A 23,985-nucleotide genomic window follows, 5' to 3' on the forward strand; every position below is an offset into this window, starting at 1 on the left:
GCAGGAACAACAATGCCAGACATCAACTACACCACATGGAAAGCACAAAGGGGTGGCAGGACACACTTTCATACAAGATGGATTTATATTTCCAGTGCAAATGCATCTACATAAGCAGGTCCAAATATGCTGGCATATCCTTGTAAAATGAAATTCATGCTAAAGCTGCATTTATCTATAAAGGTGCTCATCTTTATCATGTCCCTAGGGAGTAAAAAAACGCTTCATGTACTTGTGAGCATGTTGCAGATAAAGAAGTCTTTTGACAAAAACAGAATGTAGATAAACATTCATGAGTATCAGGTATCACAGAGGTATTTCAGTTATTCACAAAACCTTAAAATGACAGATCTTCTGAGGCCACAGCTATTCCAGTAATCAGCTAACTAGCTAACACACAAACTAAATGAGTTAAACATGAAACAGCTCTGATTATGCGTCTACACTCCACAGACAGCTAGTGAGTTATGCACAGGCTTTTAAAACTGCAGTTATTATGCATTATTTCAGTCACTTCTACTGTAATTATTATGACACCAGGATCCATGGCTTCTGAATTACATGCAAATTGAATGGAAGGATAAATTATTTTCAGTAAATTAAGAAAGTACCGGCAGTATAAAATGCACTCGTTATGCATATTCTCTTCTTTAAAGACAATTTCTTCTTCGAAAGTAGAAAGTCTGCTCAATATCACCACAGAGAGGGGTGCTAATCTCTTATTTACCAAGCAATTCTGCATCCTTTCAACTTCCACTGGAGACTTCTCATATATGCATCTGACATGATTACCTAAGAGCTGGACAGTGGCAGAGCATGGTGGAAAGCAGGTGTTCATAAAACAATTCATGTATTGTAACTTTCCCAGTGCCATCAAGTTCTCAGACGGATCACATTTCCATGACAAATATCACAGGACAATCTGGAAGAGACAAGGTTTTCCCCTCTCCTTGGGGATGGTGTGTGTATGCTTGAGGGAAGGCAAAGGTCTCAAAAAACCCCACGTTTTCTTCAGCTATAGGTCTTCCTATTATTTTTAAATTATAAATGTCTACAAGATTAAGAACAGATGGTCACCCAGAAAGCACTCTTAGCAGTTTAAATTCTAAAAATTAACAAAAATATGCTCGTTTAGTTTATATTTCATTCTTTGTAGCTGTAACAAAGCTATCAGTGAGTTCCCAGCCCTGAGTGCACATAACTAATCAAGAAACATAAAAGGTATAACAGGTGCCCTAAAGTTTTTGAATCTTAATAGTTTACTATAGAATTATTAAGGTTTTTTAAAATAAATTAATTAACAGCAGCTTTCTTGAAACGAATTCTCTCTTTGCAACCAGCTCCTGCTTTCCTCATGGTTCCTCACTCACCATGCTACTTGTTTTGCCTAATTATACTGAAGTGCAGTTGGTTATTTACCTAGAAGGACATACAAGGTTCCGTGCTGCCAAAGCCCCAAAAAGACAAACTAGCTCTGCATGGAGTCAGATGAGTCATTTTAGAGCAGTTAAGGCAATGAAAGCAATCTTCCTGATGAGGAAAATGGAAAAATGCATGGGAAACACAACTTCACATAAACACCTGCCTGGGCATTCTGACATCTATCAATCATCCACTTTTCCCTTCAGCACAGAATACACTAAGGACTGCCTACTTCCTTATTAAATGTGGTATATTAAAGCAAGGGGGGTTTAGGGGCATAGGAAGTGCCTTTGAGAAAGCTGTGCTACTGCTAAATCAACTCCATGTCAATGGAAGGGAATAATGGAAATTAAAGAGAAAAAAATCTTTACAGTTGTTCCTTGACTTTTATGAAATATGGGTATGTCAGTGTAACCAGACATATTTTAACTGATGGCTTTTTTTTAAATTTAAGGACAATTAAACCAGTCTGCAGATTTTAGCTGGTTTTGTAGGCTTTGTCCTGCCCTTTAATAGATATTAGTTATTAGCAGCTCCTTTCACTTGGATTTTCTTTTAGCTTTGGTGACAGTAGAGTATATAGTGGCCCATGGTCACAACCAGCACTTTTAAGTAAATGAAAGGCAAAAGAAACAAAGTTTCACTGATAAAAGAAAGGTCTTCTGAAATCATACAGATTTCACTACTATTTCAGTTTGGAAAAGCACAAAAAAGCTTAAATGAGAATTAACTCCTTTCAAATTAAAAGTTCAGCCTTTTGTTTGTAGATCACTTTTTGGTTGTGGGCTGCTCTCCTTTGAGGCCTCAAACTTCTCTGAAAACAGCTCCAATTAAAAGTCTTGGTTAAAAGAAGAAGAAAGTCTAACTACTCCTCTTCCTTGCTCCATTTCAGGCTCCTCAGATGAGTCTGCATTTCTTTTATGTTCTTTCTGTTTCAAGCAAAGCCAAACTAGAGTATCAAACTCCTCTGTGAAGCAGAAGCTGTGTTAGTTGGTAAGTTCCTGTTAAGAAGTCTTATCCTACCTCATAGGAAGACCTGATTAGCCTGAAGATATCCACCTCGGGATAAGGCTCTACATCATCACTGAGCAGGGAATGAAGATGAGGAATGGGAGGAAGAGTACTGTCCTTATTAGTTACACTGTCCAAGTATCTGGTGGGGGAAAAAAAAAATAAATGAGAAATTCAAGTATGCCCTCCCTTCTGAGGGTTAACAGCATACAGGTTACATATTGATTATTACATGTAGAAGTGATAAAGCCTAGGAAGAGTTAAGGTTATACTACTGAAATTTATTATGAAAAAAATTCCCAAGTTCCAGAAGCATATGGAAAACTAAACACCACTACCAAGCCCAAGAAAATGAGAGGTTACACTCAGCAGCACTAGTTCTGATGAAATTACTCAAGCCATTTAAATCTATTTGTTCAAGATCCTACCTAATTCTTCTGAGTCCAACTTAGTCTATTCCCAAAACAATTTTCCTTAACACCCAGGCTTTTTCTTAATACTTAACAGGTAGCAGGCTGAAGTAACAAAACTCATGCAATCCACTAAAATAATGAATCAAGTTAAATTTCTATAACTAGGTCTGGGAAGTTTATTCAAATGTCTTGAAAGAAGAATTTGTATCTTGTTGGTCACTTAGCATTATTTTAAAACAATATAAGGAGTACCTTACATGGATGAAAGGAGACTACAAGTATGTAAAAGATTTACATATACGCTACTGGTTTAAATTTACTATTTCAACATAGAATACAAATCAGAAAAGCAAGCAAAAAAAAAAAAAACCAAAACCACAAACACAAAGATACTTAATTTTCTGTAATAAATACCTTCCCAAGACTGTCATGGCTTCTCCATCATCTTTACAGTTAAGCAACTTGTCTACATTAGCTTCGAGGACAGCGAGTGCTAACTGAAATATCACCTTTATTCCTTCACAGAAGAAACAATCCACAACTACCACTGCACTTTCAAATGGCATTACACTGAGGAAAAGAGTGAGGAACCAGGACAGGGAGATAGTGGAGATTACACCCAAATCCTGCATGCAGTCATAAAGCTGTGGAATGTAGTCACGAGCCAACTCTTCAAAGACACCCTGATCCACCAATGCTCCTGTTGAAGATAAATAAGGCTGAATTAATTCAGGAGCGACTGATACATTGCCATTTAGGGGAGGAAAAAAAATCTATATATTCTATATATATAAATTAAAAACCTAAGAATATTTTGCATGTGCTTATGCTCATTTTCTCACTTTCAAATGAATAACAGACTCAATGAAACTACTATACATACAAATTGAACGGTAATAAGTTTTTTTCTGTTTTAATAATGCACTTCATAATAAATAAGAACAGAGTGATTTGGTCTAGCACTAGCAGAAGTTAAATAGTGGCTGATATTACCATTACTAATTGGAGTAAGACCTCAGCATCACCTGTTGAATGAGGCCAGGGTGACTATGAGGGTTCAGATTTACTTCAAGAGAACCCTGTATTATACATTCCCATGCCACAACATTAGTGTTTTAAACAGGCCAGGAAGAATAATTTCGAAGGCTGGGTATCTCAAGTATTTGTGAGATGTAGTAAAAACAGATTCCATGATAAACTGAAGTCACTGTCTTTGACATACACAAGGAAGCTCATCTGACAACAACAGCTTTCTGATACTTGTGCCCTTTCACATCAGAGGCACAGGCACAATGACTCCTACTGCAAACTGCTAAAGCTCCTGTTTCCACCTTACCTTAATCAGCTAACTGGATCATTTAAAACTCAAATTTCAGCCTCCCACCTTTTCTGAACAATCTACTTTACTTAATCCCAATTTAGAATGTCATCTGATCCTAAGTAGGTGATAAACTATTAACAATAACGTTACCTCTTTAGGAAATTGCCTTTATTCTCCTGAGCAAGCTGGCTCATCACTAGCATGCACAGATGCACCTACCCATTGTTTCAGTACAAATAACACCAGTTAATTTGGTTAGGTTTTATACTGTCATTTCAAAAATGTCCCCAAAGCATACCAACAACTCTTGTGTTGTAGTAGTCAGGCAGCATACGCTCACACAGAGCCACCAGCAGCCAGAAAGCCTCCTCCTCTTTTGCATAAAGGAGGAGCACTGAAGTGACAATATTCATAGCCTAAAAGAAAGGGAAATACAATTATTTAATATCTAGCACTGTACCTGGGCAGAAGAGTGGTTAGGAAAGTAGCTACATCTCTCCCTGCAGATCCCAAACTGTTCAAGTACTTCCCTGTCAAAACAGGAGTGTTTCCCCAGTGCTCAAAGAAAGGCTTAAAAAAGCTTCAAATCACAGAATAATTGTAAGGCTTTTCTTTTGTTTTGTTGTTGTTTCACTGGGGCTTTTTGGTGCGTTTTTTTGGGGTTGTTTGTTTTGTGTTGCAGATTTTTTTTTTAAGAAATCAAGATTTTTCTACCTAATCAAGGGCTGAGCCAGGTCTGCAAGCATCTGTTACACTGCTACTGATATTCTGCCATAGATGCTCTGGGTCTGGTGCAGCCAAAACACCTCCCACAGCACCAGGGATGTGCCTGAATTCTCACTGTAGCTGAACCAAATCTCAAGGTTATTAATTACTGTGACAGCTTTAGGGACCAGAGCTGAAATGCCTTTCTACTGCTTCTCTGCTAAATAATCTTTAAAAGTGTTGTAGCTATTACTTAGTACCTCATGTGTTATTAAATAATTTATGATGGTATCTGTTACAACTGCTTGCACTTACTCAAGTTGCATCTGGAAGTCCTAAAAGTCATACATTAATAAGGCTTCTTAGTACTAATGAATTTAAGTTTTTTCTTTGCAAAAGTATGCAGGAAGGCAAAAAAAGGCCCTAGTGATAAACCAAAATTATATAGTATGAAAGAATTATTTAGGACCAGAAACTAAAGTGACTTGAATTATGGGCATAAGAACCTCAAAACCATGCACTGGGGTCAGCATTAACTCCACAGATATATGGATAGGACTCACAGTGATATCTCCTAGGATACTTTCTTTTTTGCAAAGTGTTTGGGGGGTTTTTGCTTGGTTTTTCGGTTGTTTTCTGTTTTTGTTTCTTTTCATTGTTTTGAATGATGACATGGCATCATTGAAAGAAGAAAGGAGGTTCTGGAGGGTTATAACTAATACATTGAATAACATTTCACTATAAGATGGACAGATAAAAATAGATAAAAATAAATAAAAATTTAAGGCTGAACACAAAGTGTTTTGGTTTTGGGGGCATTTTTTGTTAATATGAAAATAACCTTTCTTCAGGGTACATTGTCATTTTCTGTAGACAGCTCTGCTATCATCTGTCCAGTTTCTAGCTTTATGAGCAGAAATTATGCTTACAGAAAATCTCTCTCAATGTGTGCTGCCAATACTGCTGTTAGAGCAGGCCCTTGTGTGACATCCCTCTGGCCTCAGCATCCCTGCCTCTCTGCAGCACTGAGCTGTGAGCTCACAGCACCACCCACACCTCAGCGTGCTTCACACAGCCAAACCCCCACGTGCACGACTGAAGGAACAGGACTGCAAGGAAAGAACTGGAATTCCAGCAACTGAAGGAGTGCCAGGTATTTCAATTACCTGACAATATCCTATGTTTGGATTTCTGAAAGCATAAGCTGTCAAGACTCTCCTTAAAGCAGCAATACCCATCTCATTCTGGAATGCAGGGTGCTCTGGAAGGGAGCGGTGCAGATCCCTCTCTATCTCTTCTGTAGCAAGATTATATTTTCCCATTGACTTCTCCACTAGGTCCTCATAATAGCCAGGGTGAGTGGTCATTTCATTAATGGCTCCTAGGAGTAGGAGAACAGTATGAAAACCAGGAGAAAATGGAAGGTTTAGCAGGTACAGAACTTCAACATGATAATCTGCTCCCCTTCCATTCCCAGTGTCACCAAGAACTTTGAAAGCAAACATGAAAATATTATTTCTTTAAAGGTGATTAAAAGATTTAGAAGTATGTGCTTTGGTGATTATCAGCCCTTCCTGTCTTCTCTACAGGCATTTTCATAATGAGGTTAAAATCCCTCTCAGCCAGAACTAAACAGGAGGTGTGAAGAACAAACCAACTGTGCAGTCACATGGTATCATGAGCTCCCTCTGCAGCTGGCTGTGGGTTTGGTTATCCTAAATAACTCAAAACTTGTCTCTGAGAAAGCTACTTGCCCTGGGAACAGAGCAGAATAATGCCTGGTTGCAGAGAGTATGACATGTCAGCAAAAAGCAAGAGACAAAACCTCCTGAGTTCTATTCCTACTTCTGAAAATGATGCTGTCATCCTGGGCAGGGCACTCAGCCTTAGGGAAACCACTACATGCTCACAGAGCTGCTATGAGATTTCACTACTGATTTTACAACTTCTCCAGAAACAAAATCAAGCGTCAGTAGCACAAAGTAATCTACATAGAAAATATGAGTTATAGATACACAGTGAACATTAGTCCAAACCAGCTGTTAATAGGACACAAAACAGAGTTCTGCGTTCCTGCATCTATCTTCCAAAAACATTCCTCTAGTGTCCAGCAGCAAAGAGAAAATGTACATGGCTGTATATTACTGGGGAAGAAATAGAGAACAAACCTGAAAGCATCATTAGGTCATCAGAAAAAAGGCCCTTGTGCTCACATCATAAGTGGAGTGGGTAGCTGTGGTAATTATCTTGGGGAGAGTAGAGCTAAAGAAGGCATATGGTGATAGGTTATGACGAATGCCTGAGGTAGGATGGATTTCCATACAACTAGTAATAAAATTCTTCAACTTCAAAAAAAACCCAACTTTAAGTGGACACATACCTAGAGAATCCTTTGGAATTCCTTGCAACAATTGCTGTGAAGGCTAAAAGCTTAACTGGATCCAGAAATTATTAAATAAATGGGAATTAGGCTTGCTGGTGGTTGCTGAACATCTAGAAGGTCCCTAAAGTACTGGCTTCTGGTTACCAAGCATGTGTTCTGCTTTTTGTGTATTCCTCCTTAATTATGGGAGCCTGTTTGAGAAAGGGCATTTTCTAACAGAAATCTTGTCTAAACTTGTCTGGTGCCTGCTAACAATCACAGCCTTACTTACTCCAAATGTTTTCAGACACTTATTATGTGCACCTTTAATCACCTCTGAATTCCCTTCTTCCCTCCTGCTTTTGCTTATATCCCACAGACCCATTCAAACAGAAACCTACCTGAAAAGAGCAGCCAAAGCTCCCCTCTCATGCTTTCTGGAATGCCCTTTAGCACAAGGTCTCTTGTTTTCTCTGTACGATACATACAGACCCCTTGGCCATATTCAGCAAAGTGAATCTTCCACGCCTGTTCCTTCAGGAACTCCTTGGCCTAAAAGCAAAGAAAGGCAGGCATAAAGATGCAGTTTCTCTTTCTAACACTCTGACCCACTAAAATCTTGAGTGCTAAAAAGCCTGCAATATCCTAACCCTCCAAGTGAGCAAGAAATAACTTGGCTGCAGTCCAGTTACCTTCTTAATGGGCTGCCTCCTCCCATTCCCTAGTTTCTATGCCAGTAGACCTTGCTGCTAAGAGAAGCAGTTATGCTTAAGAGCAGGAATACAACATCCCCTTGAATTACATCCAAGTTTGCTTTTATGTAGTGAAGTGATTTGTACTGGTAAAACAACAATATGTTCATGCCTTTACTTCTGTGAAAAATACTGCCTCTTCTTAACTGTCTGTCAGAATGAAACTCTTCTGGGTCAGCAACATGGGTTTTAAGGCAAACATAATTTGCCAGCCTTTTCAGTCAGGTGCAGCACTCAGAAGTGTATTTTACCAGCTTAGGGTTGAACTCCTCAGGTGACCTGCGCCGATACATTGTCATTAAAGCTTGAGTTGCTGTTGGAATACCATTATCATTGAGGTTGAACTGTCGCTCTCCCTCCGACTCGGAGCTCAGGCTTTTGTGAGGGCTGGCAGAAATTAAACTACTTGACCTTGTAAACACCTGTAGAAAGCAGTCACAAGCAAAACAGGCATAAAGATGAACCAGTGTCTGGACTTTTTACTTCACTTTACTTCAAAATGTATACATGCTAACGGTTAACAAAAACATAAGCCAGCAGAAATTAGACCAGTAGAGAGAGAATAATGAAATAGCTTCCAGTTTCTCAACAGCTCTCCTGAACCACAACCAAATTCTAGAACTAGAATTGCTAGGGTAATGTTACCCCTAAGTAGCCCTGGGCAATTGAACCAGCTCCCTTGATCTGTCAGCATCATAGGACTACTAGATTGTGATTTGGAAGAAAAGTATTTTGAAGAAAAAGGATTTTCTGACTTCTCAATCAGCTTTGAAACTGTATCACAGTAAAATCTCATGGAGCAGTTCACACCAAATGCCTGAAATTGCAAGTCAGTCACGCATATCTAGATATGCAGTCATATTACAAATTGTAGTAAATGCTTACAATTCATTTGTGTTTATAATTCAGTAGGTAGAACACTTAGATCCATTTACAGCAAAAGTTCCATCACTGTACATGCCTACATGCTCTGGTATCCAACAACACAGTAGTTATACCTCACCCTCAACAAAGCAAGTAGAAAAATTCTTTTAAGACACACATTGCAAACAGGGTAGGGCTCCACAGGACAGTACTAAGGCATGGCTTAGGACAGACCTGGAATGTGAGATATACCAACATAATACCAAAATGACACACCACAAAAGCCTCTTCTACTCTGACCTCTGAATTATTGTACTTTGCTGGGTTTAACAGAACTGATGAGGTTGTTATACGATCTGAATTTCACACATAAAAGCTGGAATTCAGCAGAAGGCTTGACATTCAAAGCATCTAAAAAAGTGTATCTAATCATAACTTTTAAGAACTATTTACATTGCACACATATGTAAGGAGGTGGTTCAGAACAGGGTCATTTGATGTTCAGGACAGAGCTGGTTTTCTCCTGTTAGGTCAAATGTTCCAAAGTTCACTAGCAGTGCACATACAAACCAGCTCAGCTCACGCATTGTTTTCAGAAGAATCAAAAGATGGGATTTAGCAGCTAAAGTCTTGAATAAAAGGAGCTTCATGCCAACTGATAATTTCTTCAAATTATTAGAATTCCAGAATTACATTTCAGTTGGACAAGTAAATAGATATTAAGAGTACTATTCAATTAACCAGTTAATTAACTATGACACTTCTCTTAGGTTAACATGAAAAAGATAGATATCCTAACTGACGAATTTTAACACCTCAGCTCAAAGGCATTAACAAAAAAGAGGTCACCTTTCTGTGCCTAAAGGTTTAGCTTTACAAAAACGTAAAGGTGTTTCCTCTCCCCACACCAGTTAAAATCCTCTTCTAGCAAATTATTCATGTTCCTTCACGTACCTCATCATCCGAGCTGATATAGCTTCCAGAAATATTTTTATCCAAGTATATTTTTGAAGTGGTTTGTTGCAGAAAGTCTGAGATCCTCTGTACAAGGAAGTCTCTGTCTTTCAAGTTGGCAAAGAGGAATGTCATTCTGTTTTTCGTGCTGATGGACAGTGGGCTGGGCAGCACACTGGAGCTGTCTGCCTTTTCCACTATTGTCACCTAGGAACAAACAGTTGCTACAGCTTAAGATCTTTAGTCAATCAAGCTGCTTGGTTTAAGAAACCATCTTAATACAATAAACCCATGCTCCTTCCACCCTTATATCAAATCCCAATGGACACCCCTTTGCCAGAAAACATGGTTTGCATACAAGGGCTTACAAGCCTGAAAGATAAAGGCTGTAATCCCTCAAACAACTGGTTTCAGTACATTTTCCATCAAAAACTCCCCTGCACTACTTAGCTGATTTTACTCAGACCGTATTTTAAAAGAATCAGTAAAACAAAATTTCACCTGTGGGATACAAATCTATCAGCTTTTTTGTAGGACTTCCAAATCCCTCTCTTGCTTCCCAACATCGTCAGCACAGGTCACAAACCTTGGCCTACCTTTTACTGCCAATACATGCAAATAAAGCATTTTTGAGATGATGCTCCTGTACAACTGTACTATAGCTGCATACTGTGAAAACAGTTGCATAGTGGTATTTTAAATGCATTTTCACAGTACACAGGAACTTGCAACAAAGGGAAATTAGCCCCATGTCTTCCCTTACAAAGGAAAATATCTAACCCTGTGAGGTGAAGGCTTGTGAATGGCCTTCAGTTGCTAGAGAAACAGTCACTAATCTAACTGAACTCCAGCCTGTAAACAGTGCTCATAGCACAATCTACTGAGTACAGGGAACAAGTTCCCTGAGGTTTTGGTAAAGCACATTAACACAAAGAAATCTCAGGGATAAGTCATACACAGACCATTGATGAATTATGTAACACTTGTGTGTCCTAAACATTACCAACTATGACCTTAGTACATATCAGTCCATCAAGCTTGTGCAGTTCATACATTGAACTAAACACAAATCACAATTATAAATACTTTTAACTACTGCTTTTATTACTTTAGATAATTTCTTAATGAAAACTGACTTACTGCCTTCAGAATAGAAAGTAGGACATTTAATTTTGCTAGGACTTTGACTTTTGCTCCTTTAACCCTTTTAAAACCAGAAATCAATGGTAAGACATGAGTACTACAATATTAATAGCTCTAGCTAAATGGACAGGGTAACCATTCTTCATGCATTCTCTTTGAAGACTTAAAGACTGCAGTGCACCACTCAGGGCTAAACCACTTCTCCGTCCTCCTCACCTCCTTTTATTTTTCTGTTAACTACAAATCCACTAGTTACTTGTTAACTTAAAGACTTCACTAATAGCATATTGAAGCTGGCTAAAAAGTGCTCCCTGTGTTTCCTGTTCCACTTAAAAGTTGCTGAGCGCAATTAGCACACAATACAGACAAGTTCTAAAGGCACAGGACAGACATTATTAAAGCAAGCCTAATTATAGCTCAGCTATAATGAGAGCTGATATCCATTGATTTCCTATTCAACAGAGACACACACACATCTGAAGTGCTTTGTCTTGGAGAGGGCACCTGCTGAAGGTGCAGTGAGCAGTGCAGTCAGCCACTGAAAAACATCTTTCCCCTTCAAAACTTCTGAATCAATGCTTTGCTACTGTCTCATCTGTCACCACACCTCCAGGCTATTACAGAACATTGGAATTAACTTAAAGTTTAACCCAAAGCTTTAATTAGATAGAAAGGTTTCCTTTAGCTACTAAAGGTACTGATCAGATATTCTGAGGACTGGCACTACCCCCCTGGTTTACTGTTCTCCCTGCTGGTGCCGAGACTTGAAGCTGTTCAAACAGAAGCATTGATTCCTTCACCTACTTCTGTCTCTTAAAGCTTTAGAGCTGCTCTGAATCCTGGGCTGCTGTGACTGTGGCTATCAAAAGCAGTGGCTGAATCTGCATTCAGGAAAAGAGGTCCTGTTAAATGAAGACTTTGACTCCTACTCCACCACTTCACCTGCAGGACTGCCATTCCCTTTAATTTTCAGACAAACAGTGAAACCATAACTGAATGTCTCGTCCCAAACAACCAGAGTTGTTGCAACAAGCTGCTGAGAAGCTGTACTTCAAAGTTTCTGAACATGTACTCGTTTTACTCTTAATGATTTGCAGGGGAAAGCAGTGCCCTGAAATATTCCGTGGTTCTTCAGTCAAGCCAAACTGTCCTTGGTTACATCAGCTTTGCTACTACTTCCAAAACTTACTTACCACAATTTTCCATTAACCCACAAATCTAGCCAACCATAAAAAAACATTCCCCAACATAATTATTTTTTATTGCATCAAACAAACTGTTCTTACTGATGATCTGCTTTAAGTAACCAGCTTTACAAAGAGAAACACACCTATTTAAAAAATACAGACAAAATATTTTCAACATACAAGAATAAAGAATTGCAAGTCTGTGTGAAGAGGCAACTCAAAACTTTAGGATTATGAATCTTTTTACATCTGACAAAAGTAAATCTTATCTGACAGATTCTTTGACAGAATTTCCACTTATCCACTCTAAAGTTTCACCCTCCACTCCTCCCCATGAGGCACAAAAAATGTTAAATTAGGCTGTAAATCAGAATACAGGTTATGAGACAGGAAGAACTCACAAGGGTTATGAAAACTGATAGAAAAAATTCCATGTGAGCTTCAGTAGCAGGAATCATGAACTAAGATAGACAGTTGTTAAATATTACTTAGAACACATCAGTATGGCATGCTCACAAGACATAAAAAGGATGAAAAGAGGCTTTTCTCCAAAAAGAATCAAAAAATAAATAATATTAAAAAAACCCCACCAAAATAAAAAGAAATTCAAAGCTAGGGTGAAATATCTAATAAGACACTGCTTATTTATATTGCCATATAAATTAAAAACTACAAGTACTTACCTCTCGAAGAGGGATAATAAGGCTGCACAAGTTCTCTTCTTTACTAGTAAAGCAAATGTAGTTTGTAGACACAAACATCTGGCCCAAAATATGCATTTTGTTGAAAGGAGTCCAAAGAGTACAGTCTGTGTGTCCATCTAATTTCTCATCCTTGGGGAGTCGGAACAATGCACGGTATCTCTCACTCTTTGCTCTGGCATCAAGATCTCTAAAAAAACCCACAGAAAGATTTTCTTGGTTTAGGGAACGTATTAATATATTTTAAGATGTATTTTATGCAAATCATTGCAAGTTACTTGCAACACATAACTCAGCTAAGCAAGGAAAAATTGCAAGCAAAAAGCTGGAAATAATTTGCCTATAGTGGAGATACACTATTCACTTTCGGAAGGTTCTAAAACTACACAGAACAAAAAGTCTGCCATGAATGACTCAGACATTCACCCTCACTTCTCAGAGAGGAAACACTGAGTGGGCTTTCCATATCCAGTTGTACTTTCTGAGAATATATACAGTGAATCCATTTTTTGCTAATAGTAATAAAAAATGCTTCTTTGAGGCTTTTTTATTTATATTATGGAATCCTTAAGGTTAGAGTTTGATAACAATTTCAAGACTTAGTCTTGATAATGCATTCAAGTGCAAAACACTCAACAGTAAGGACAAACAAAAGCGATACAATGCGTGTCAGATGTCACTAAATAATGAGAAATATAAACAAGTACTGGCTATAATTCTGTATGGTACACTAACACGAATGACATATAAAGAAAAAATGAAAAAGAAACTAACAAGCTGAAGTGTGATATTAAAGAAGAAGAAATATTTTCCAGATAACTTTTCACCCCTTAGAATTTTATGTCAATTTTTGTATTGCTGTTACCTAAACTATATTCCAGACAGAATTAATAATCTAGACTCCAATTTCTCAATTCCAGTGGTAAGACCAAGTATGAATGCTAGGCATAGTTCTTAATAACACATTAATCACTTTATTACCTTCCCATACAGACATAAAATGGCCTTACAACAGATACCAAAATGTGGCCAGTATCAGGAGATACACTAAAGAGCTTCTGAACAAATGAGCATTTGGCTCAAGAAAGTTTATTTCTGCAACATGCTCGTATTCCTATTTCAACAAGATACCAAGTAATTATATTTAAATAATTATTCACATTTTGCCACTGTTGGAATCAATCATTCCTTTTGGAGTAGCAGTAAATGGCCACAACATTAGAAAACTTTTGGACAAAATCCTGCAAGTAAAAGGACTGAGGAGGAACAAAACGAGTAAGAGCCAATGCTACCTACCGTTTTAGAGCAGATACTTTTTTGGGGGATTTCTTTTTCAGCTTGGGTAATGACCTGTCCTGTTCAAATCCTTCATTGTCCAAAAGCTGCCGCATAGCTATATTGGCAAGCTGTTCCATTAGTTTAAATGTCTCACTGATATTAAGGAATACTGAGAAGAAATGTTCACTTGACCTTGTGCTCACTTTGATCATATCAGGGAAGAGCAGCGTAGCATTCTTCTCAAGCTGAGTGATATCAACCCAACGGATAACTAACTTTGCTGAACAGGAGCAAACAAGAAAACAAGATTCAGTACAGAAATGAGCATATTCAGGAGCTTTTAGCTTCCTCTTCCTATAAAATGCATTCAACTGACTTCTTCTAGCATCCTGAAAAGTTGGGAGTACAGCATAAATAGATCCAGTTTGTACAAACAAACCACTGTCACTTGACAAACAGGAGATAAAAGAGTTTAAATATAATTTACTTTATTTACAGAACACCACACAAGCATTACAAAGCCAGGTAAGCTAACATGACTTATTGTCACAGCACTAGCTCAGACTGATATCCTCTTTTCCTATGGAAGCAAAGAAACACAATCTAAAAACGTCAGACAGGCTTGTCTTACTTTTATACAGCAAAAAGTTTCAAATATTACAGCCACAACAGAACCTAAGCTTTTCTCCCAAGACCAATACAGGTGGTGTCCTTAAAGCAGGGGCTAAATCCCAAGACTGATCCATTGCCCATAACCAAACAGTGCTGAATTGCTCAACTCCACTGTGCCTTGCATTAACTCCCTGGAGAGCGGACTGGTTTCATCCACACTATGCAGGTCTTTATTCTGGGTCTCCTCTGAAACCTTTCTGATGTTCTGGTGTTGAACAAATGTAGATGTGTGATTTAAGGTTGCAAAGTCTGCCAGAGTAGTACTTGAGGATTGTGTAAGAGCAGAGGAAAAAGTCAGAACTGGTGTGATGTTGTCCCTCTTTCATTTTGGGCATAGCTCCTGAGGTGAACCATGTCCCTAGACAATGCCAAGTACTGTTTTACAGAGAACTACTCTGAGAAAGACCAAACAAACAAGGGAACAAGCACACAGTTAAGCAGTGTGACAAATCAGGGAATTGCTCCCTGCTTCTCTTTTCCTCAGTAGTGTCTTTGTACCCTCAGTGATCAGTACATGAAGAAAAACAAGCTACAGGAGATTTCCTAACCATTTTGAGATGCACAAATTACCATTCTGCTGAAAACATACCTTCCCTGCCCATGAGAAAAGAGTAAAAGCAAAGGTGATTAATGCTGAGATACACCCAGCCCTGCCGGGGAACCTTGCCCTTCCAGTAACTGCAGGAGTAGTAGTTCACTAATTTCTCTTCCTCTGGCATCCCAAACAGCTTGTGAAATTTCACTATGGCTTCCTTGAATTTTTCAGTGTCGTCATCCTCTTTGATGCCATTGATCTTGTTGTACTCAGCAATGATGCCCTGGCAGGGAATAAAAACAGAGCACATCCTGTTAGTGGCCATGGGCTATCAGATATCCTAATTCCCACTGCTTCCCAGGCCACAGGGCACAATGGTTATTGCAGTGCCAAGGAAGTCGTTCAGTGAGCTCTTATTGTTCTGCTCACTCTTTGGCTTATGTACTTATTTACTTCATTCAAGGCTTTCTTTCTGATGACCTTACTGCCTGCTGTGCCCATGTCAAAAGGCATCAAACACCGAGCCCTGGCCAGGACCTTGTTTTAAATTAACCAACCTAACTCAACCCCTGAAGCACCTGTGGCCTGCAGTATTTTCCTCCTCCTTCCTGCGGAGACAGACATAGGATTTCACATGAAATTCTTCTGAAGGGAAGAAAAAAAGGAACTGTTGTTCTTTACAGAAAATTTTATATTACTTCTATGACCCCTCTTATTAGACCTTGAGCATAAAAGAGCAAAAAGGGGTGGGGGGGGAGGGAGAAAGAAATAAAAAAAAATCTTCAATTAGATTTACTAATAGAGTGGAAAAAAAATTCCCACTTTCAGGTGCAGGTGACCCTCATGAAAATTGAAGAGGTAACAGGTCAAAAGATGTTTTTTGATATTTTTAAAGACTAACGGTTCCTTCTGTTCTATACTGAAGCTCTGTTCTATTTGCTTGTTTTCCCAATCTCTATTGTCTTTTATATAAAAGTTATAAAATTTTTGCCTTTTTTGTGACTTTTTGCCTACAACTTGCTCCATATTTACACAGAGAGCAGAGTGTATGACAGAGAAACATCGTTCACATTTAGTATTGATCCAAATCTAGGAAGTAACAATTTCCTTAAGGATTATATTTCAAAACACACACATAAGGTATGTCCATGACCATCTACAGCACTCATACCTGATTCACTGGGGAAACACAAGCAACTGTGGGATTTGTAAGAGAGCTGACTTACGATATAAAATGTTAAAAGAGGAATGAGACAAAGCCAATACTTTGAACAAAACCAATAAATACAGCAATTTTTCTTACAATCTTTGAAAAAAGTATGTATTTTTAGATAATTCTTAGTACAAAAAAAGTACTTTTTGCCAGTATCGTTATTATCTGACCCATAAAGAGAAAAAAAAATTCTGAGAAAACCAACACTCCCACTTCCCACCAAGGAAACAAATCAATGAACCAGCAACCCTAACACCTATATGAAGTGCAAATGCCAATACTACAGGATTTAACTACACAGAAGAGGGGGAGGAGACATTATGAGTGCATGAAAAAAGTTAAAATTAAGCCCTGCAATGGAAAAACAGTTGCACAGACAACTGTCAAAGTTTAAGACAGTGCAATTAATTTTAGAACTTACAATGCCTTAAGACCTGCCTATATATTTATATGTTTTTTTTTTTTAAATCACACTGTTCTAAGCTACATGCACTATTCCCAGTTTCCCTGATTTTTATACACATGTTGCTACTTAGCATCTGGTAGTCCTTCAAAAAGGCAGAGCAGCCTGGGAACTACCAGCTCCAATTTATTTCAAATTCACAACACTTTTCCTTCCCCAGTCATATTTATCACTAACAACATCTGCAGTAATTAATACACTACCTGTATTTTTCCTCTGACAAATGTATTTATGTCATTCTCATTTTCAAAGATTGAAAGAGTTTGCAACAAATTCTGTTCCAGCCATTCCCAGTGTTCAGTGATTTCCTTCCTCGAGCAACCTATATAAAAAACAAACAAACAAACCAGAAGTCACAAAATAAATAATTCACTAGTGTCAATGTCCCTTTAATCACAAACAAAAACTCTAAGAAAACTTGCCAGTAAGTGGAGATACAATATTTCATTAGATGCTGTACTTCTGGAAATTCCAAAATTTTCTCCCATTTGTATTTAACTTAACAGCTCCAATGAAGGCAACAGAATGCAATATTCTGTGCAACCTCCAGGGGAATGTCACAATTCTGGTTGTAGTACAGATACATAAATCATGGCACAGAACAGCCTACGTACGTTATCAGTATTTCAGAATCACAAATGATCACCACTGCTGCTTCTCCTTAAAACTACTGGATGCAACCAGACCTTTCTGGAACGCAGGAGGTGGTCTGAACACTATTTTATCTCCTGTTGGCTTTAACACTGCTGTAAAAAGCAATGATTAAATGCATGAGCTATGTATATAAAACTAAACTGTCATCAGAAAAATTGCTTAGCTTGTAAGAGCAGTGACAAGCAGTGCAGACACCATCAGGATGAACTGCTTCTTAAAGCTGTCTCTTTCTGGTTTGTGGTTCATCAATTATTTTTCATCACTTCTTCTGAACTGCTTTGGCTGATAATTCTCAGCCTGTAACAATACATCTCTTTTTTTCCCCACTGCTTTTTGTCTCCATTATCTCACTATCTACTCTCCCAGTCTCCCCTACAGCAGATCACACAATCAGCCCAACACCTACACCCCAGTTCTCAACAATTCATCATGACAGGCTAGGTCTTTCTCTTTGCTTTGTTCAGGGCTAAAATACATACTTGCTGCAATGTTTTAAATTACAGGTTATTTTATCACTATTACTGGAAAGTTTTTACCTATCTTAGCATATTAGAAGTATTCACCATTTTACCAACACTGGCCTTTTAGGTAAATTAATCAATAACTCTGACTCTCAGGAAAGGGGAAGAAATCAAATTTAGCAGTTAAAACACTGCACTTCAAAATACAGAGCCCTCAAGACTGGCAGGAAATAAAAATGAAAATAGCCACAACATAGCAACTTGCATGAAAATGCATATAGTCACCATTATCACAAAAAACCTACAGCAGTTCTAGAACTGAACAACACACAAAGCCACTGTTAGAAGAATTGACTTTATAGGTGGAGAAGGATCTAAAAAAGTTGTCCATTTCCAAACAGAAGTTAGATACAGCACCATTTTCACCTTAAACTGAGCACAGCACACTGGGAGGGACACTGGCATGGGACACAGAAGTGCTACTACAATATGAAAGGCTCATTGTGTACAGTATTTTGCATTCCTAGACCATCAACTGTTCTTGAAAAGTAAATAAAAATTCTCCTGTATAATTCAAGAAACAGAACTCTAAGCTGTGACACCTTTAACTCAAGCCTGCACTGGGGAAAGGGCTGTTAACAAGGCTTCTCTCCAGAGCTACAAGGCTTCAGATTCACCAGCCAGAACCCTCACAGGCCCCAGATCAGTAGTGTTAATATCCAAGACATTTCACATCCACATCTGTCTAAACAGTCATTTTAGAGCAGGCAAACCCCCCCGGATTACTTTCATCCTCAGAATACTCTTGCACTGAGCAAGACCAAGTGTCACAAACAAATCACAAAACAATCACATTTCTTCAAGTCACTCTGTACAGCTACTTACTGAAGATGGACATTATTTCTTTACTGAAGGCAGGAGAAAAAGACAAATTTCTGTAAAAACAGATTACAAGTACCAAACAACCAGCAGTCTACCCTTAGAGAACAGTGCAGAACAAATTAGAGTTGCATAGCTAAAAGCAGCCAAAGCCCTTAGTAACCTGTATAATTTTAACATCCCTTGATCAGTTCAGAAAGAATTGCTTTAGCTGCAAATCCATAAAATAACCACAGCACAGAGCCTTAGGGAACACTGGGCTGCTCAGCTTCAAGGTTGCATAGATAAATTATTTGCTCTCTGTAAAATTTTATCTCCCTGCAAGATCCACACTATTCCCCTCAAGTGACAAGACCACACTAATGCAGTCTTTTAATTTGATCAAAACAACTAAACTATCAACCAGGTATTAGGAGACTAAACATTTAAGAAATACTCCACAACAGGAAATCACAGATATATAAATTAACTACATTAGCAACTTCAATTAGGGCTACGATTCATAATTGAAGAGCATGTTTATTAATACTAGCTTAAATGAAGACAGAGTCCTTCTATATAAAATCCACAATATCTTTCTCAGAAGAAAACCAAAATTCTCACAGTTCAGCAGCACCATAAATTTCTACATTTATATTATGGGACCATAACTCATAACTATTCCTTCCATTTTATGCCCCTGCTTATCTTGAGGACACAGTGTAGGTATAAAATTACAGTCATTATCTATAGGTGTCATGCAAAAAAATCTGAAGTCACATGGCCTATTTCCAAAGTCTTAAAAATCATTTCTGAATACATGCACAGTATAAGGGTCTTTGAAGAAACACTACTTTGTGACATGCTATTTACTTTGAAAGGGAGTCTGCAAATAGCAAGAAAACTTGTGTCCTCAGCTGCCCCCTTTCAAGTTCATGGGATGGAGGTAGTTACTAATTGCTGTGTGTAACGTTGACTTTGGGGAGGAGAGTGAGCTGGAGACAGAGACCACTCACCCAGATCTTCATGTGGCAACAGACAGAGCTTATTCTCAAGCCCTTCCTTATAAAGGGCCTTTGAAAAATCTGGTCTGGATATTTTCATTAGTCTGACCCCTACAATCCTTCAGGTTCTGGCCAGTGAAATACCTGCAGCCTGAGGAGAGATGAGATTGGGCAAGGCCCCTGTCAGTCAACCCAGGGGCTGATTAACTCACACAGCACTGTGATAAGGGACAACAGCTGTGCACTGACATCTGGATGAAAATAAATAAACATACAGGCAAGCACTTGTACCCTTCTTTCTCTTCTGAGATCCATGGAAAGCTGACACGCATTACTTATGGTCACAACAGGGAGGATGACAGTAACAAGCTGTTAAATGCATATTTGGGAACAACCTTCATAATATTGACAACTTTTTTAATATCTGGTTTTAGTATTAGCTGCCACCAAAGGTAAATTATGTTATATGAATTTGAAAATCTTCAGGGAGTCAGTACAAAAGGGTGTAGAGGGGAAAAAGGTTGTTTGAACTGATGCTTTCTTTCAGGTCTGATACTATCAAAAATAGTAAGAAATACTTGTGCTAATAAGAGCTATTAGCAAAACTTCCTGTTGGATTCAGAAGGTGACACAGCTTTGATATCACCCTTGCCAGACACAGAAATCATATGCTCCTAAAAACAGAGCCTGTTTGAACTAAAATTATTAGATCTATAGCAAATCTTCATCTGTTCTTCCTTCTCTTCCCTTCCCAAGAGGGTATTTGTCTGGAAGAAAAGTCATCCAAATAATCTAAATGTCAAAATTCAGTGGGAGAATGGGCACTAATGAAGCGGCACAGTTAGTTCAGAAGAAGGCTTTAAGCATCATTAACCAGTATTTTTGAATGTCAGGCAGCAGTGGGGGTGCTGGAGGTTACCAGGCCATTAAAAAGATGATAGGCATGTAACACTTCTCCTCTGTTCTCTCTTCTCAATTCTCTTCCAAATTAATAGAGTTTTGGCTGTTGCCAAAAACTTTGTTGCCAGTGAAACTTTTGAGCTGGAGGAGCTGCACTGAAAAGTTTTCATTTGCTAAGACTGAAAAGCAATACTATCAAACCAATGATGTGGCCTGAGAAGCTTGGCCAATCAAAGCTAAATGACCTGCATCTTCTGCATTTAACTGCAGACACTATTTTCAGAGACAGCAGACAAAACCAGAGACTAACTCCATTCTGTTTTATGTTACTTGCAATAGTACCTGACCACAGAAACGAGCATTTAGTACAGGATCTGATACATGCAAAAATCCTATTTAATGCACAAAAATATCAACTCAATTGTTTTCACTACTATAATGACAAAAGGAACAGTCTTACTGCTAGATCTGTCCAAGCTGGAGCATTGAAGACCAAAACTCTTAAAAGTTGTTGCATCTGTGTAAGAACATACAGCTCTACAGTTAACTTTAACCTAGCTACCATCTTGCTGAATTCTAAGTACATCACACATAGAAAGACCACACACACTGTCTGAAATAAACATCCAGGAGGCAGGGCATCCCTGGGATCTAGATGGTATTTAACCTGGAGGGGACAGGAAATGTCTCACTGTTTGCTATTCAGTATTTATGTGAGTGCTGGTGCTGCATTTTCTTCCTGGTTACCATTGCAAGGGAAGCCAGGTGACCTGTCTGGGTCACTGGGGTGCTATAACCCAGGGACTCCTCCCACCATTCTCTTTCGAGACACCACATCCCCCAGGAGTGCTGCACTTCAGAAGTGCTCTAGGAGCGAGCCCTGGCCATGGGGAAGAGCATGCAAGGAGGAGGAATGGGTACTGCTGGTCTGGGATCACCTCTGGGAGAAGAAAAGTGGGAAAAAATAGATGTTTCATCCCTGCTCCATTTCTGTTTCCATTCAGTCATTGTGTTAACACCCCCCCGCCCATGCTGGCATTCCAAGTCTGACTAGCAGAAACTCCAGTGCCACTGAATTTTACCACTACAGCAAGTTTTCATCCTGACCCATTTATGTGTCCTGACATGACTGTGCTCAGCAGGTAGGATGCTCTCTTATTATGTTATGTGACACAGGGTCCAGGAAGAATAAAAATCCACATCAGTGTATTTGTCCTTACCACAGGCAATGGTCCAGTAGACCAAGGAGTCCGGTGCTTGGTAGAGGATTCGATATGGTGCCACTCTGGCACTGGAGTCCAACACAACATCAAGAGTACCCACAAGGAGACCTGTAGGAGAGGAAATTCTGATGAATACGCAGGAGAGGGCTCTGCAGCCCCTCCCCATTCCATTTCACCCTCCACAGCAAAACGCAGATCTACATGTCCATCCTCACGCTTGCTGTCTCAGGCTGTAAAGAGGAAGAGTGATTTAACAGGGAAACATCCTCAGCTTAAACAAGACTTCAACTCTTTAATGTGCATCAATGCTAGCATAAAGACAGGCAAACAGAAGCAAAGCAGAAGGTGGTTGTGTTATAAATTCATGTTTAAAAGTTCTTTAGTTCTCTCCTGTGTTTCATACACTGCTGGAACCCTGAGCAGTAAAAAACCTACCAACTACAAACCCTCCTCCAACACCAACAAGAAATCCCAGACAACACATCCTATAAGGGTTCAAAACTTGAATGTCAGCTAGGCAAAACTAAAGACTTCCAGCAAAAATAATTGTGCTACTTAACAGTCTGATTATTTAGGGTAGGAAGGATTAAAATGCCTTAAGAGTCAAGCTATTTTTCAGATGAAAGGATACCGAGGAAAGACAAAGCCATACTGTTTTCCAGAAGTAGCTTTGAAAATTCTTTGCTACTGAGAGAGCCACCAACAATCGCATACCAACAGCTACCAATAATTCCTAACTCTATTTCCAAAATTTCTAGATCCTATTTTTATAATAAACTACACACAAAACAAAACTCTACCCTCCCAAACTCTCTGCAAGAAGAGAGGTTTTTTTTACATAGTTTATTTTTAAACTATGTTAAAGTTTTCCCGTTTTTCATCTCCACGAAGAATTTTCATCTCCCCTGCAGCAATGTCAGATTTAAGTTCTCAGAAAATTGTTTGGGAAAAAAATTTGAAATATATAAACAACAAATAGATGAACTTTCAGTGATTTTTTGGTGAAAATATTTAATAGGGCAGAAATTAGAGTTTTTTTTCAAACAGCTGAAATAAACTGCAGGCACCAAAAGTATTTTAAAACTCTCCTGTTAGAAGTTCTCCTTTCAAGTCTCAAGTGTTCATCTTTTACTATCATAGTTTTTTTAGTTCCTCATTTTTCTCTGCTGAAACTAGTATATGCAATACTGCTTCCCTTGCTGTTCCTTTAGATTTGTGCTGTGCATCATGAAGATATAAAAGCAGTACCCCTTCTCCATCTCAGTAGATCCCTCAAATGTGATCTGAAACTGATACTAAGAAATACCCCACCTAGCAGTGATTTTGTATTTCCCCCATTCTATCTCCTTTGTTTGTATTTTGTTTTACACAGATCTTCTCATGTTGGATCAACTGTAATCTCTTTCTGCTCAATGAGTTAACATGCACCACTTAATCCAAGAATTATGCAAGACGTGAGAAACAAGTCTGGGCACATCAGGCCATTAGTAAGGTGCGCTACAAAGCTACCTGACAATTACAGGATACAAACACAAAACATGAATGTAAAATATCCCAATGTGCATTAGTCTCACTAGCTTTAGCTGCCCCTCATCTCTCACACATTTTGGTTACGGGCTGTACACTGACAAGCTTCCTCTGAACAACTCTCCAGCAGCCCTTCTAGATACACCCTGGTTCAAACTCAGGAGAATGGAGTAGGTTAAAATGTACCTTTCATTATCTTTTTCCTCTCCATCTGAGCTTCACAAATGCAGTATGGCCCTGGCCCAGAAAGCACCTGCCACTGCAACCAAGGTACAGCATAAAGCTGCCAGCACTGCTCAACTAAAGTGGGGACCAAGCCAGACACTACACTTGGTTCATTATCTGGGCTTGCTGCAAATACA

At 38.7% G+C, this 23,985-nt stretch overlaps 1 protein-coding gene across 1 annotated transcript in view; it reads right to left on the reverse strand.

Moving 5' to 3' along the window:
• The window catches only part of TBC1D9 (TBC1 domain family member 9), a 76,010-nt gene that overhangs the window by 10,934 nt on the left and 41,091 nt on the right, over positions 1-23,985 (reverse strand). Inside the window, exons 4-15 of the mRNA XM_014309803.2 lie at positions 22,094-22,204; positions 17,200-17,318; positions 15,375-15,603; positions 14,132-14,393; positions 12,818-13,025; positions 9,805-10,011; positions 8,238-8,408; positions 7,636-7,786; positions 6,039-6,253; positions 4,466-4,583; positions 3,261-3,546; positions 2,446-2,575 (exon numbers count right to left, since the gene is read on the reverse strand). Coding sequence (XP_014165278.1) covers positions 2,446-2,575; positions 3,261-3,546; positions 4,466-4,583; positions 6,039-6,253; positions 7,636-7,786; positions 8,238-8,408; positions 9,805-10,011; positions 12,818-13,025; positions 14,132-14,393; positions 15,375-15,603; positions 17,200-17,318; positions 22,094-22,204 — 2,207 coding nt within the window. The remainder of the gene's footprint in view (positions 1-2,445; positions 2,576-3,260; positions 3,547-4,465; positions 4,584-6,038; positions 6,254-7,635; positions 7,787-8,237; positions 8,409-9,804; positions 10,012-12,817; positions 13,026-14,131; positions 14,394-15,374; positions 15,604-17,199; positions 17,319-22,093; positions 22,205-23,985) is intronic.

This window comes from Geospiza fortis, unplaced genomic scaffold (genome assembly GCF_000277835.1).
Source record: "Geospiza fortis unplaced genomic scaffold, GeoFor_1.0 scaffold35, whole genome shotgun sequence".
In the NCBI taxonomy this organism is placed as follows: Eukaryota; Metazoa; Chordata; class Aves; order Passeriformes; family Thraupidae; genus Geospiza; species Geospiza fortis.